General features: G+C 33.7%; 1 protein-coding gene and 1 pseudogene across 1 annotated transcript; both read left to right on the forward strand.

The window, feature by feature from the left end:
- The first annotated feature begins 3,441 nt into the window (after nt 1-3,441).
- LOC148191118 (uncharacterized) lies at nt 3,442-11,287 on the forward strand (annotated as a pseudogene).
- Nucleotides 11,288-11,290: 3 nt separating this feature from the next.
- On the forward strand, nt 11,291-11,952 carry LOC148191119 (uncharacterized; the record flags this gene model as incomplete). Its single annotated transcript, XM_088101302.1, has 1 exon — nt 11,291-11,952. A coding segment is annotated over one exon (603 nt), but the record flags the coding sequence as incomplete, so codon positions are not given.
- Between the last annotated feature and the right edge of the window lie 4,718 nt (nt 11,953-16,670).

Here is a 16,670-nt window from a genome sequence, read left to right on the forward strand (position 1 = left end):
TTTTCAAAAAACACCGTTAGACTAAAGCAAATGATTCTTTACTTTTAGCCTTCTACCTTTATGGCTCCTTCTACCACTTGAAATAAAGAAAATAGACACATGCAAAATATATAAGAAATGATAATAAAATAATGAGTAATTAACTAATATGTCAAATTGAACTAAAGCAATGTTCAAGATGAAAACAATAGTCAATGAGTAGAATTGATAGATAATAAGAAGAGAGTAAAGATAACTACCAACTCCTTTTTCCTAAAGAAAATTATGATTTATTGTTGTTAGCTCATTAAATATTATTTTTAGTATCAATAAAAATTAACTATCACTTATAATATTTTAATTTTATTCTCAAACATAATTTTACAATTAATTTGATAGAGATATATTAGCACTAAAAAAAATTTGGAGGCCTTTTTATTTAAGAGACCTCAAGAAATAGTTTTACCTATTTAGGTGTTAAGTTGACCCTAAACCTAACGGGATCAAAGTTTGAGATAAAAAGAAAAATTAAAATCACATTATAGTTTAAGAACAAAAACATAATTAATTCTATTAATTTTTATGATGAATACACTCATTTCTATTGATATAATAGAGTAGAATTTGTCTCAAAATTTCCCCATAAGCATATATAATATTTTTACTTCTATATTATAAAATACATAATTTATTATCTCCACTTTATCAATTGAATATTTTTGAAATTTTCTTAAGAACATTCCACATACAAGTAACTACTAAGAAAAATTATTTCAATCACAATAAAATATGAAGTTTTGTAAATTAAAATTTTTTATGAATATAAAATAGAAATTTTATAAATAGGTTATAAATATTATGTTTTATTTTTTATCATAATTTTATCATTTTAAATTTTAGCTTGTAATTAATAACAAAAAAATAATAATAATATGAATATCATTGTATTGTCAGATTATATCTATAACAAAAATAGTAACGTGAAAATCAAATTTAGTTAATCACATTCTTAATTTATTAAGTATTTCATTATTTATAAATGTTCATGTTTTTTCTTCTTCGATATTTTGTAAAGAGAATATATTACCAAAGTAAATGTTGGTAATTAGAATTTATTCAAAGCTTAATTGGGTTTATAGAAATATATAAACAAAAGTTCACATACACACACGCACGCACATACGCTTATGCCACCGACTCATACCCACACTCGTACTCATTCACACACCCACACTTAAAAGTTATTAGATTTAAAATACATTGTTTAAAGTAAAATTATATAGTTAAAAGTGTTGAAAGTATGTTTTAGAAAGATTTTATTCTCTAAATTGATATCGCTCAAACAATGACTTACAAGTGATGCCTAAGGTTTGAATAATGATTATATATACCATTTATTATGGACGCCAACATAAATGCTCAAAAACATAGTGTGTATAATTTCAGCAATGCTTAACAATAACACTCAACAAATGTTGGTGAAGTTGTGTATTTGATGTTTCTAAAACTAGTGTGATATAACAAATGCATCACTAATGCATTATAAGAGCTCTTAAGTGTTACAATAACTCTCAATCTTTAAAAGAGCAAGAACACTCAAATGATAGGTGTTTAAGTGTGAAATTTCTAAATAACGGAGGATATAACCACAATTTGTGTGTGTGAGAAAGAGAATGCCTTAAAAGTTATTCTAGTTCTAATGGTCGAAACTCACTAAAAAACAGAGATATTATATTCTTCAATAATGATCAAATCACACAATTGAAGGAGCTTTTGTATCATCTGCTATAGAAAAACCACTTTAATATAATAATTAATATAATAATTGAGGTTGATTTTTGGAATGGTTTTTAGTCATGTATTAGTCACTAGGAGAAGATGCTTGAAATAAATCTTTTTGCAAAGCATTAAGTGTAAAAAGTTACTTTGTTTTATTAAAATCTGATTTAAAAGTTCTCTTTTTGTTTAAAGTAATTCAATTATTATTTGTTTCGTGTTTTATGTTAATAGTGTGATGAGATTTATATATAATTATATGTATATGTATATCTTATTTATAATAATTCTTTTTAAATTAGTTCATTTTTTCCTAGTTTTCAATATACCATATTTTATATAAATTTAATTGAACTTCAATACTTTTTATATAAAACATTAATAGTTAATATAAATTTAAAATTATTTATGGAATCTTTTACATATAATTTACATATTTGAAGATGGTTGTGTTTCGCGTATCTATGTAATTAAAAATGTTAATTTATTATAACTTTTAATTATATGAAAGTAAATTATTATCTTGTCAAGTGTACGTGGTCAAGGGAAACGACAATGATTATTTCCGTCCATAGACAACGGTTCTTCAACTGAGACATATACAGGCGAGGTAAAAAGTGTACTCCTTTTTGCCTCAGTTGTGAACCGAGGTAAAAAGGGGTAGGATTTCGTCTCGGTTCCTGCTGAATCGAGTTAATATGTCGGACTCTACTACCTCAGTTGGGATCTGAACTGAGGCAGTAGAGTGATTTTTACTTTTTTTTTCTTGCCACACTTTGTTCAGCTTATTGTAATAAGAAACTAGTTAAAGGCAAATTCTTCCAAAATTCAAAACTTTTTCAACCCGAGTGACCTTGAGCACAAACACGTGCAACATAGCTTGCTCTTTGGTCCTCCAAGAACCCACTTGGCAATAACTCTAATGGGTCTACATCTTTTTCTCCACCGAGATAACCTGTGTTGGCCACATCGCTTGGTGCTCTCACAACCCACAAGAGCTTGTGCTTGCTCAATTCCAAACCATGTGCCAACTCGTTCATTCCAAAACAAACATACAAAACCAAACCATCTTGTTGCTTCTCCAACCATGTCAGACACTCCAACCCTGTTGTACAACCAGTTGTAGCTGTCCCAGTTTGAACAATTGGTCTAACAAGATACAAAGGAGGGTAACCCCTTTCCTCATCTTTGAATGCTCTGCTGGGACCTGTTTTCAGTAAAAAAATATCAGAAATAGTTTGTAATTGACCATTGTGTTTCGATCTTGTGCTTGACCAAAGTGTTTTGATCCTGTGTTTCGATCCCTGCCATGAAAGGGCACACACCCTAGTACTGTGATGGGCTGGGGCAGATCCTTGTGGAGTGTGGGCAAGTAAAAGTGCGTGCAGAGAGTGGTTACAGAGAACCCAAATCACCAAAAATGACTCGTCGCGAAACCCTCGCCGCCAAACCCTCGCCGTCAAACGTAGAAGCCCTCGTCGCGCCATCATCGCGCCCTTGTCGCTCCATTGTCACGCCTTTGTTGCGCTAAGGACGATCCCTTACAAAGGCGAGATCCGCCGCCAGCTGCCGCCAACGAAGGCAAGATCGTGCCTGAGTCGTGCCTCCCACAGTGTCGCCAAGCCCCAAATCGAAACCCTAAATCACGAGACGCCGCTACTGCCACCTCCACGAATAGGGACCGTCATGCCGCAGAAACGAAGTCGCGCCGGCCGCCGCTCCCTACGCGAAACCGCGTCTGAACCCGAAAAGAAAGAAGGGAAGAAGATAACCCAAAAACGAAACCGCGTCTCACGGCCCATGCGCCACCGCGAACCACCACAAACGTCGCCTGGTCGCGTCATCTCCACACCGTTGTCTCCTCCTCCCCGAGTCTACTTCCCTTGCACGAGCCAGAAATAATGAAGAAGAAGAACCAATATGGTGGGGTTATCCGCGAGAAGAAGAAGAATCAATGATGAAGGCCAAGGGTTTTAAAATGAAATTTGATTACCCCTTTCGGACATAGACTAACATATTGAAAAATTACATAACTTTTCTGCCTCGGTTGGTCAGAGAACCGAGGCAGTACAACAATTTCTAAAAGTTGTCAGTTGAATAGCCAATTTTAGGTGGAAAGTGACAAAACATTATGCCTCGGTTTCGTTTTTAACCGAGGTAATTTTGCTTTTATGTTTCGGTTCCCTTGTAACCGAGGTGTATAAGTTCATTAAAATTGCAAAAATGTCACCACCTTTACATATGCTTCGGTTTTCTAAAAATCGAGACATATAACCTGCTTTCTTAATCTCATTTTGTACGATAAACTAAAATACTATAGTTACTTATTAATAGCTTATTATGATGTTAAAATATGTATCCTTTGTTTAACTTCTATTTTTAATCGAAGGCATATATAATTTGAAATTATTAAAAGATGGCCAATCATATATCATGCATTCAATTAATGTAATATAACGTTTCTTATTTACTAAGATTGTCATATAGTATATTCAAACAAAGTATTACACTTCAAGTTTATGAAGAGAACTTGTCACATTCAACTTTGTTGAAAAACTTACATATATCTCCTATTCCCAAAACTTTAATTGTATCCAAAATCCCAAAAGATGAAAAAGGCATAAACTCATTAAACCCTAAATAATGACTAAAAAGATTTTCACTTCCGATAACTTTGACTAAATCGGTTGCAGAAATAAAGCTCAAACTGGACCAATTATTGCACATGTAGGTACATGTTTTCATTGATCATGTGTTTCTCTTTTATTTTGAACATTTATTTATTAAATAACTCTTGGAAGTAAAATATAAGAGTATAAAAGTATTTAAATAATGTAGGAAAAAGTAATTAGAGAATATTAAGGAAATATAAGGAATGGAAGAAAGGTGATTGAAGAAGTGAAGTGAAGTGCGTGAGTGAGTTGAGAACTAAATAAATGTGTGAAAGTGAAGTGACTAGGAAGCACAAAAAAACATGGTTGATGTGATTACAAGACATCAAGTTACAACAACACAAGACAAAGGACCCACCAAGGAAACGAGAAGAAGAACATGGTAATGTGCATGAGTCTCTCTAAGTTATTTGAGTTTTCACTATTTTTTTATCCAATACATACACACAAATATGCTTTCATTATTGAAATATAGTCATGTTTTTCTTTCTATATATATACTTTCAAATATTTTGGATTTTTCTTTATGAATTACATAACATTTATCACTTTTTCTAACAATTTTTAAATTAACTAATTTTAAATGAAAAGAATATTATGGAAGTATAAGAAAATAACAAAAAATTAAAATTAAAATTATATGAACCAAAATTAAGTAGAGTTCTTCCAAGACTTAAAATTAAAAAGTAAAATGAATATATTTTGTTACTAAAATAAGATAATATAAAACATCAATCCATAAATTTAGTTGCATGTAAATTGAATATTATCATATAAATATAAGATAAAACTAATCAATTCAATCAAGTAATTTAATTGAATACCTAATTGAGATAGATTAATATTCTTACGAACTATATGAAAATTTCATTAAATCTAATTTTTCAACTTATTATTAAACTAAGATCTCGTTCAAAACGTATTCTGAAATTTTGGGGAAAATGTATTCTCAATAGAAGATTATAATCTCAACATGAAATTATGATATTAGAGAATAAAATAAATTTGAAACACAGAACAATCGATACACAACTCAATTTTTTATTTTACATTATCTTGAATTTGTAGATTGATGAAGAGAATTAGCACTAAATAAATCATCCATAGTTATAATTTGTCAAAAATAAAAAAATTTCATCAATAAATGTTTTTCTTTGACATAATTTTGAAAGAAAAAGTTTGTAAGTAATAATACGATCGATAATATTTACTTATAGAATGTTAAAATTTTTGGTAATTACTAACAACCTCATTTCTATTACTAAATATGAGGATGTATTTTCTTCGGTAATTAGCGAATGACTTTTCCATTAATAATAGAGGCTTTAATGAGTATTCTTTATACATTAGTGCAGAAAATACCTTTAACGTCACCCTTTAGACATCTGATCATCGAATATCAAATGTAAAAAATGACCGGTGGCATTTTCATAAATAAAACAACTATTTAGACGTCGGCTCCCCCCAATAGATGCCAAAACTAAACGAAAAAGTAAAAAAAAATAATTTTTTATTCTATTTAGACGTCTATTATGGGGGAACTGACTTCTAAAGTCATTTAGACGTCTGTTATTAGGGGAACCGACCTCTAAATACACAACCCAGAAATTTAAAAAGTAACTTTTTGACTCCATTTATATGTCTGATCCCGCCACTCTGACTTCTAAAGTAATTTAGACGTCTGTTATTGGGGGAGCCGACGTCTAAATACACAACCCTGAAATTTAAAAAGTCACTTTTTGACTTCATTTAGACGTCTGATCCCGCTACTCCGACCTCTAAAGCCATTTAGACGTCTATTATAGGGGGAACCAACGTCTAAATACACAACCAAGAAATTTTAAAAGTCACTTTTTGACTCCATTTAGACGTCTGATCCCGCCACTCCGACTTCTAAAGTTATTTAGACGTCTGTTATGGGGAACCGACGTCTAAATACACAACCCAAAAATTTAAAAAGTCACTTTTTGACTCTATTTAGACGTTTGATCCCGCCACTCTGACTTCTAAAGCCATGTAGACGTCGGCTATGGGAGAACCGATGTCTAAATACGCAGCCCAAGAATTTAAAAAATCACTTTTAACTCTATTTACACGTCTGTTATGGGGGTAGCTGACTTCTAAAGCCCTTTAGACGTCTGTTATGGGGGAACCGACTTCTAAATGTCGGCATTAAAACACCGCAAACACGAGACAGCTGTTACACGCACTCATTGTTCATCATCTTCGTCGCATTGTCTCTCTACGGGTTACGCTTTTCAGGTTCGTTTTCTCACTTTTACACTGTTTTAAATTAATTTTACTCCGATTACATCATTCTTCGATGCATTATCCTTCATTTGAACCGATTAAAATGCGTTTTCGTTGGGTTTTGGTGTAGTTATTCTCGTGTCCTTAAGCAATGTTCTTCGGCGACGATGTCTTGCGTTTTGCACTCCTCCAATTTTCTCCACTACGTTTTTAAAACCATCCAATAAAAAAAATGTACAATACATTCGCTTCAACTAAAATATAAAGTTGTAAACTCGAATCACCATGAGTCAGGAGCAACCTTAGAGACGTCTGACCTGTATGGATCGGACGTCTATATAGACGTCTGACCTATATAGGTCCGACGTCTATATAGAATTCTGACCTATAGTGTTTGACGTCTCATTAACGTCACCCATATAGATGTCAGACAGAGATCAGACGTTAAAAGCCCAAAATAACAGACATCTAAAGTCCTTTCTACATTAGTGATGGGACATTATCGACGTATTTTTCTGTTGATAATTTACAAAACATTACGAATGAATATTTTTGTCGATAAATGTATGCATGTATTCATATAAGTGAGCTATCTTTCTCTACACGCAAACAAACATGCTAAATTTTATCACCAACAAACATGCAATAAAAGTGCTATTAGTTATATTCTTTACATCCAGACAAACTTGTTAATATTTCTACCTAAACAAAGACATACAATACCTGCCAATCCATAAGTAGAAAATAAGTTGTTGAAGTAATAATATCTTAGTAAATAATGTATTCACACATAATAGAGAACACCTGTAAAAAAGAATCCTAATAATCTACATAATCAATAGAATTATTATCCTCTATCTAAGGGTCTTATTCTTATTGTTGGAGTTGTGGCTCTTGGACCGGGGGTGGGTTGATGTTGGAACATTGATGAATTGGATTGATGTTGTTGAAGACATCTTTAGGATTAGGAGCTAAGTATTGAAATTGACGACTTAAATTTTCATAAGCCTGATCATGTGCTTCTAGTCGTTACTTGAGTATGTTCTCAACACTATAGGTGGAAGAAGATGGTTGGTGCTTGAGGCTACCTCTTCAACCAATGCAAATTGTAGCAAGTTATCTTAGCCCATATAGTCTTCCATCATTTTCTTCACCAATAACTGCAACCCAACATTGAGTCCTAATGATCTCATCCTGTGCAACATCATCATTATGATGCTCTTTTGATGCATTAGGACATGATCATTGCTCAGATTTAGCATGTGAAATTTTAGTTTCAAATTCTTCTTGTTAAAAAAAGAATGAGAAATTAGTTAAATATGGTACAATTTTAAGTTTGAAGGTAAATAATAGTAAGACTTGATTACTTACTTGATCCCTGTTTAGTACCCGCTTTTAAAAATGCATGTATTTTCTCTCTCCTATGCTCTTTCTGTCATCTTTTTCTCTCTCTTTTCTATTTCTCTCAACATTAAAAGCATGACAGAAATTAGTTATAATTTAACATTAAAAGCATGACAGAAATTAGTTATAATTTAAGCAATGAATTTAAGTTTGATAATAAGTTTCAATTAAAAAATTTGATTTGATCGAGTAATCAAATTTTTTATGTTTCAATGTCTTTTTGATGTGTGATTTCATTATTAATTCGATTATGATTACAATTGTTTTGTATTGTGAACATTTATATACATTCATAAAAAATATAAAAAAAAATTAATCAAGTAAGTTTTTACTAAAATTTGTTGTTTAATTGGACTTTTAAAATTTTTATATTTTTAATCGAACTTTTATCATTAATTAAAATTACATAATCTTTGATTAAATAATTTTAAATAAAATATAATAAAAATTATAAAATACTAATTACTTTTACAAATAGTCATTGTTTTATGTATTTATAAAATTCTAAAATATTACTATTTAATTTTCTAAGTTCAAAGTATTATATTTAAGACTGTAAAGTTAATTAGTTACTTAATCTCAATAAATGATGTTAAACAAAATATAGACATTAAATATTTAATAGAAATTTTTTAATAAAAATTTAATAAAAAGTATTTAAATTCATGAAAGAATTAAAATTTAACTAAGTTTTTTAATTTTTTATTTAAAATTATAACATAAGAAAATTTATGACAAATATTTAATTAAAAGTATAAACAAATGATGACCTAATATAACGATTTTTTTTTAATAAAGTTTCATTTAAAATTTATATTTTTTCTACAAAATTCTAATTTGAGTACGCGTCTTGAAAGAAAGAAATAAGATTGTTTAGAAATGCAAGTATGAAAAGACACTAAATAAGAGTTATCTCAAGATTTTGTAATTAAAAAATAATTTTGGAAAATAAGATCATGTGCAATTTATATTACCAAGACGAAAATAAACTTTGTTGTCTATTTTGAATGACTATTCCTGTTCAACGTAGTAAGTGGTGAAGAACAAATACATTTTTAATAGGTGGGTACTGATGTGAATGATTGCTTTTCTTTTCCCAAAATTATAGTTCAAAAGTTTCTCTGGTGGTGTTATGTATATTTTTTTAATGAAATTTGTTGGAGATTCTGGATTTAATAATGTAAAGAATCCAAATTGATGAAATTTAGTTAAGAGAAAAAAAGTTGGGCGTTGTAGGAAGAACATATGAGAGTGAAGAAAAAGTGCAGATTTCTTCACCAAGTCTGCACAGAGTTAACTATGTTTCTGTCAATTTAACAGAAGGGACTTTATTACTACAATTTTTACTACTTTGGGACAAAATACATGCATTTTTAAAAGCTAGTACTAAACAAAAAAAAAAAGCCTCCCAATGTAGGGACCAAGTAAGTAATTAAGCTTAATAGTAAGTATGTTTTCTTACATGTGTCCTCCAAGATTTTTCTTTAAGAAACTGGTTATCTTTTACGAAGATGAGTTTGTTGAAATACCTCATCAAAAAGCAAATATCATCCCAACTCCTATGCTTGCAACAAAATATGAGGTTATATATATACATAAATTTTCAATCCTAATATTTTTAAACATCTTAGAAAGTTTATGAGATGCTTTGGCATGGAAATATTTTGAATCTGGGCTTTATGGTCAAGTCTACACTAAACCTTCATATGTAACAATCAATCAAGTACAAATCATCTTGACGACACAATGCATGGTATTTACAAGAGCAATGGAATGAAATTGCATTTGACTCTTAACATATACATTAAGGCAAAGAGAATAAGTTTGATAACATGTTATGTAAAGTCCATGAAAATTTATTTATTTTAATAAGGGTTAAATATGTTTTTAGTCCCTAAACTATTGGTCGTTTCTGGTTTTCGTCCCTCTTTCAAAATAAGGTACAATTTGGTCCTCATTCTTTTCGAAACTTTGGTTTTAGTCCTCAAAAACTAACACCGTTAAAAATGTGTTGACGTGACTAACGGTAGACTGACACACTATTTTTTTTTTCAAGTGTTTCTCACCATTTCTCCCTCTCTCTTTGAAGCCAGCGCTCGGCGCTTCTCTCCTTTGACCCTCACCGCACCAATCTCTTTCGTACTCACTACATATATATCATTCTCCTTTTACTTCATTCACCCATTCAATCTCTCTCTCTCTCATAGGAACCAGATTTCAGATCAGGTCAGATCCATTATGAGTTCCAACACGAAGACGGACACGAAGGAGACAACCTCGAGCTCAACCTCGAAAGAGTCGAAAAAAAGGTTACCGGATTTTTCGCAGAGCGTGAAGCTGAAGTATGTGAAACTGGGGTACCACTACCTGATGTCACACCTGGTGACCCTGTGCCTGCTCCCTCTGATGTCCGTAATCCTCATACAAGCCTCTCAGATGAAGGCGCAGGACATTCAGGAGCTTGGATATTTAAACTTGTTTTCGTCGAGTCTTCTGGAAAGTTCGAACACGATTTCATTGCAAAGCTCAAAATCAACGAACACAAAAATGAAGAAGAGCACAACGAAGGTGAGATAGAACAACAAAACGAAGACGAAGAAGAGAACGAAGAGGAATTTAGCTTCATGCTTGTGAATTCCGACGGATCGTCGATCTCCGCCGCCGACGCCTTCGACAACGGCCAGATTCGTCCGATGTTTCCTATTTTCAACCAGGATCTTCTCTTCTTTGATGATTACGATGGCGGCGTCCACCCTCCGCTAACTCTATTCGTCGAACATCCGGAAGAGTCGCTATTGTCGTCGCCTTCGGCGACGGACAAACTTACGGCGGCTCCGCCGCTGGAGGGATCGTACTGCAAATGGAATCCAAAGTCTGCAGTGAAGAGCAACTCCACGGGATTCTCGAAGCTGTGGAGATTCCGCGACGTGAAACTGTGAAGCAACAACGACGGGAAGGACACGTTCGTGTTCTTGAACCACGCGCCGGCGGCGAGGCCAACGGAGAAGGCGAGAAACGTAGTGGTGAAGAAGGTTGAGGTGAAGAAGGGGAAAACGACAGCGTCGTCTGCGCACGAGAAACATTATGTGATGAATAGAGCAAGGAAAGAGAACGATAAACGCAAGTCCTACTTACCGTACCGGTAAGATCTGTTCGGGTTCTTCGCCAATTCCCACGAATTGAGCAGGAATGTTCATCCTTACTAAGAGGACGAGGAGGAATTTAGCTTCATGCTTGTGAATTCCGACGGATCGCCGATCTCCGCCGCCGACGCCTTCGACAACGGCCAGATTCGTCCGATGTTTCCTATTTTCAACCAGGATCTTCTCTTCTTTGATGATTACGATGGCGGCGTCCACCCTCCACTAACTCTATTCGTCGAACATCCGGAAGAGTCGCTATTGTTGTCGCCTTCGGCGACAGACAAACTTACGGCGGCTCCGCCGCTGGAGGGATCGTACTGCAAATGGAATCCAAAGTCTGCAGTGAAGAGCAACTCCACGGGATTCTCGAAGCTGTGGAGATTCCGTGACGTGAAACTGCGAAGCAACAGCGACGGGAAGGACACATTCGTGTTCTTGAACCACGCGCCGACGGCGAAGCCAGCGAAGAAGGCGAGAAATGTGGTGGTGAAGAAGGTTGAGGTGAAGAAGGGGAAAACGACAGCATCGTCTGCGCACAAGAAACATTATGTGATGAATAGAGCAAGGAAAGAGAACGATAAACGCAAGTCCTACTTACCGTACCGGCAAGATCTGTTCGGGTTCTTCGCCAATTTCCACGAATTGAGCAGGAATGTTCATCCTTACTGAGAATAATTTTTTTCTCTTCTCATTGATTCAAAAATTTTATTGATTTGTACGTAAATAATTGTTTGAAGTTCTCCAACCTAACTAGTAAATTAATTATCTCTTGCTATAGTCTAATTATAATTTAATTAATATTGTAAAGTTGAAATTTCTGGACTTGCTATATTTTTTCGTGGAAAGAGATAACCAGAGAATTGCAAACAGCAATATTATTTTTCTTTTGTGCCTGCCGACGATACTGTGTGTCAGTCTACCGTTAGCCATGTCAACACATTTTTAACGGTGTTAGTTTTCGAGGATTAAAACCAAAGTTTCGGAAAGAATGAGGACCAAATTGTACCTTATTTTGAAAGAGGGACGAAAACCAGAAACGGCCAATAGTTTAGGGACTAAAAACATATTTAACCCTTTTAATAAATAGTATCAATTTTTCTTGGTTAGTAGTAATAATTTTATAGGTAGAAAATATAATTAATAAGAAAATTATGATAAGAAAAATTAAAAATTTAGGATAAAGGATGATAGTAATTTTAGAAGAAGGAATTCAAAATTTTGAGAATTTAATTTAGAAGGTTTTGTAAAAGAAAAGTAAAAAAAAAATATTGCAAAAAGACAAAAATACTTTTAGAAGTAGAGTTAAGGGAACAACTTTCAGTAATGGGATTTAAATATTATTTATAATAAAATATTATTTTAATAAAATATTATTTTAATAAAATATTATTATAATAAAATATTATTATAAAAATCTAAATAGTGCAAAATCTTAGCCAATAAATAGCAAGTAGGGGGAAGACTGAAATTGCACCAAAAATTGAGAAACTTTTGAGAGAAGAGAGAGCCGGAGGAAATTCTAGTTGCAAAGTGAAAATTCTGAAAAAACATATTTAACCCTTTTAATAAATAGTATCAATTTTTCTTTGTTAGTAGTAATAATTTTATAGGTAGAAAATATAATTAATAAGAAAATTATGATAAGAAAAATTAAAAATTTAGGATAAAGGATGATAGTAATTTTAGAAGAAGGAATTCAAAATTTTGAGAATTTAATTTAGAAGGTTTTGTAAAAGAAAAGTAAAAAAAAATTATTGCAAAAAGACAAAAATACTTTTAGAAGTAGAGTTAAGGGAACAACTTTCAGTAATGGGATTTAAATATTATTTATAATAAAATATTATTTATAATAAAATATTATTTTAATAAAATATTATTTTAATAAAATATTATTATAATAAAATATTATTATAAAAATCTAAATAGTGCAAAATCTTAGCCAATAAATAGCAAGTAGGGGGAAGACTGAAATTGCACCAAAAATTGAGAAACTTTTGAGAGAAGAGAGAGCCGGAGGAAATTCTAGTTGCAAAGTGAAAATTCTGAAAGTTTTCGAGGAACGATTTCTAAGTAGAAGATTAATTCTGGAATAGAGGTAAGAGGAGCTAATCTTGAGTCTTTTGTTTTGTATTATCTTGAAACTTGAATATGTAATCTTTTTCTTTTGTCTGATCTTAAATCCTGAATATGGAATCCTTTTGTTTTTGTATGATCTTGAACCTTGAATATGCAATCTTTTGCTTTTGTCTGATCTTAAATCTTGAATATGGAGTATTTTGTTTTTGTATGATCTTGAATTTTGAATATGAACATGCTTCTGTGATGAGATCCTAGTCTATTGATGGTTGTAAAACGTGATATTGATGTTGTTATGTTGTATTTACGTTATTGTTACTCAGAACGTTTAGTTGTTTCTTTTACATCTTTCTGGAAGGATGAAAAGTTGTCTAACCGGCTTTGCCAGATTCAACTTCTTGTTTCCCTAGAACTTTTATTGTTTTTAGCTATTTATATTCATTTTTCTAGAAGGATGAGAAGTTGTCTAACCGGTTTTGCCAGATTCAACTTCTTGTTTCCCCAGAACTTTTATTGTTTTTAGCTATTTGTATTGCATTTTTGTAGAAGGATGAGAAGTTGTCTAACCGGCTTTTCCAAATTCAACTTCTTGTTTCCCAAGAACTTTTATTGTTTTTAGTTATTTATATTGCATGTTTCTGGAAGGATGAGAAGTTGTCTAACCGGCTTTGCCAAATTCAACTTCTTGTTTCCCCAGAACTTTTTTTGCTTTTATCTATTTATATTGCATCTTTCTGGAAGGATGAGAAATTGTCTAACTGGCTTTGCCAGATTCAACTTCTTGTTTCCCCAGAACTTTTATTGTTTTTATCTATTTATATTGCATTTTTGGAAGGATGAGAAGTTGTCTAACCGGCTATGCCAGATTCAACTTCCACTAGTACAGGTGAAGGAAATGGCCTCGGTTGTTTTTGGTCATAGGCCTCGGTTGAGAAACCGAGGTATATTCGGACGAGGTAAAAAGTCTTCCTCTTATGCCTCGGTTGTAAACCGAGTTAGTATCTTGTCTTATATTGTCTCAGTTGAAACATGAACCGAGGCAGTAAAGTGGTTTTTTTTTCTGCCACACCTTGTGGAGCATGAGGAAGCAGAAGTGCGTCCAGAGACCAGAGAGAGTGGTTACACAAGCAGAAGTGCGTCCAGAGACCAAAGAACCTCTTCTCATTATTCAGTGCTTCCTGCAGGATCTCCAAAGCTTCCATGGCTTCCTCCGTGGTGCCTTCTCTCGCCCCTTCTCATCACTCCAGCATGCATTCCAATTGCAGGCAAAATTTACAAAAATAAAATTGAATGATGAGTTTTGAAACTGAAGGCAGAGAACCCAAAAACGCAGAGAACCCAAAAATGCAGAGAACCCAAAAACGCAGAAGCCCTCGCTGCCAAAAACGAAACCCTTGCTGCCAACGAAACCCTTGCCGCGCCACCGCCGCCGCACCATCAGCTCGCCCTTGTCGGTCCATCGTCGCACCTTTGGTTTTCCATCACCTCGCCCTTTGGTTCATCCCCTACGAAGGCGAGATCCACCACCAGCCGCCGGCCGCCACCAACGAAGCCTGAGTCGCGCCCCCCAAAGTGTCGCCAAGCCCCAAATCGAAACCCTAAATCGAAGCCGCGGACAACCTCCCACCTCCACGAACACGGACCGTCACGCCGCGGAGATCAAGTCGCGGCGGTCGCCCCTACCTACGATAAATCGCGTCTGAACCTGAAAAGAAACAAGGGAAGAAGAGATCTCGCCGCCACCTTGCTCTAACCTCACCACGACCTCACCATGCCTCGCCGCCACCTCGCTATGCCTCGCCGCACTCGCCGCCAACGTTAAGTTGCTTCTGTATTTCGCATGGATGGATAAGCAAGGGGAAAGCGAATTTGGATGTGTGCTCTGGATGTTGCAAGTGAGGGAGTAGTAGAGGATACCCCTTTTTGCATTTCGGAAGGTTTATGCCTCGGGTCAGAGGACCGAGGTATTTGGAACGTTTATGCCTCGGTTGGGTTAGAGGACCGAGGTAGTAAAAAATTAACCAGTTTTAGGTGGGACGTGGTAGAACATCAGGTCTCGATCTTATTTTTAACCGAGTTAATTTGGTTTTTATGCTTCGGTTTTTTTACAACCGAGGCATATAAGTTTGTCGAAATTGCGAAAATGCCACCGCTTCTACATATGCTTCGGTTTTCTAAAAACCGAGACGTATGACCCGTGTTCTTATCCCTATTTTGTACTAGTGTTCTTATTTCCCCATAACTTTTATGGTTATTTTTATTTTTCTTTTGCATCTTTTTGGAAGGATAAGAAGATGTCTAACTAGCTATGCCAGATTCAACTTCTTAGTTCCCTAGAATGTTTATATTGTGATATTTTATAAATTTTAATTTATTTTGTGAAATATTCATTTTGTATAATTTCTGTGATGAATGTATTTTACAATGTTAGGTATGAAATTTTGCACTTGAACATAGTATGAGTCTCGGGGAGAGACTCTATAATGTCATGATATTAGTGTATATGTTGATCTTGAGGTCCTATTGTTGGTGGTTATCCTAATACTCTAATAATTATCTAGTCTCAAATAGAGAAGGATGTGTTATGTGGTGAGAGTGGTAGGAGGTCCTAGTCTATGTTCATTTATGGTCATAGATGTTAACGGACTAACCTTGTGGGTGATATGAAAGATTGTATTTGTCCAAGATTGTGTTGTGAGAGGAGTAGAGGTCACCATAAGTGCATGACCACCCGAGACTTCCATCAACATTATATCTGGAAAATAGAGTCTAGTATAATAATTGCATCTTACAAGAATTTATGGTGAATTTATTATGTATAATAATAGTGTTATGCCTCTTTTAGAATTTGCATGGTAGCTCATCCTTACTTGTTTGTTTGTGCCGGAAAATCTTATTTTTGCGATGATCGTATAACGTTTATGTTATATGGGAGAAGATGAGGGAACGACGTCTGAACCAATACAAGTGAAGCAGGAAGCAACAGAGAAATGAAGAGTAGTTTAAGATGAGAAAAAAAAGAAAAAAAATTATGAGTGTTTTTAACGATGTTTGAAGCATAATGTATATCTAGTGTGAATTTTTTTACTCTTAAATGGATGATTGTGATATTGTACGATGTATTATTTATGAAATAATTAGTGTGTGAAATGTTTTATTTTTGGGTGTTACGTGTTACCTTAAAACACTGTCAAAAATGATCATTCTCTTTTGGAAGTATTGCTTGGTTGACGAAGGTTTCAAAAATTGTTGTTTAATAGATTTTGCGATGGTCTGGAAAGTACTCTCCACCTAAATATGAATGTAGAAAATTCATGCAAAGAATTCGAGGTAAAACAAATTCGGAAATACTAGAGATTATTTTAAATAA

This window comes from Vigna umbellata, chromosome 11 (genome assembly GCF_029865625.1).
Source record: "Vigna umbellata cultivar VRB3 chromosome 11, Vumbellata_1.0, whole genome shotgun sequence".
Lineage (NCBI taxonomy): Eukaryota > Viridiplantae > Streptophyta > Magnoliopsida > Fabales > Fabaceae > Vigna > Vigna umbellata.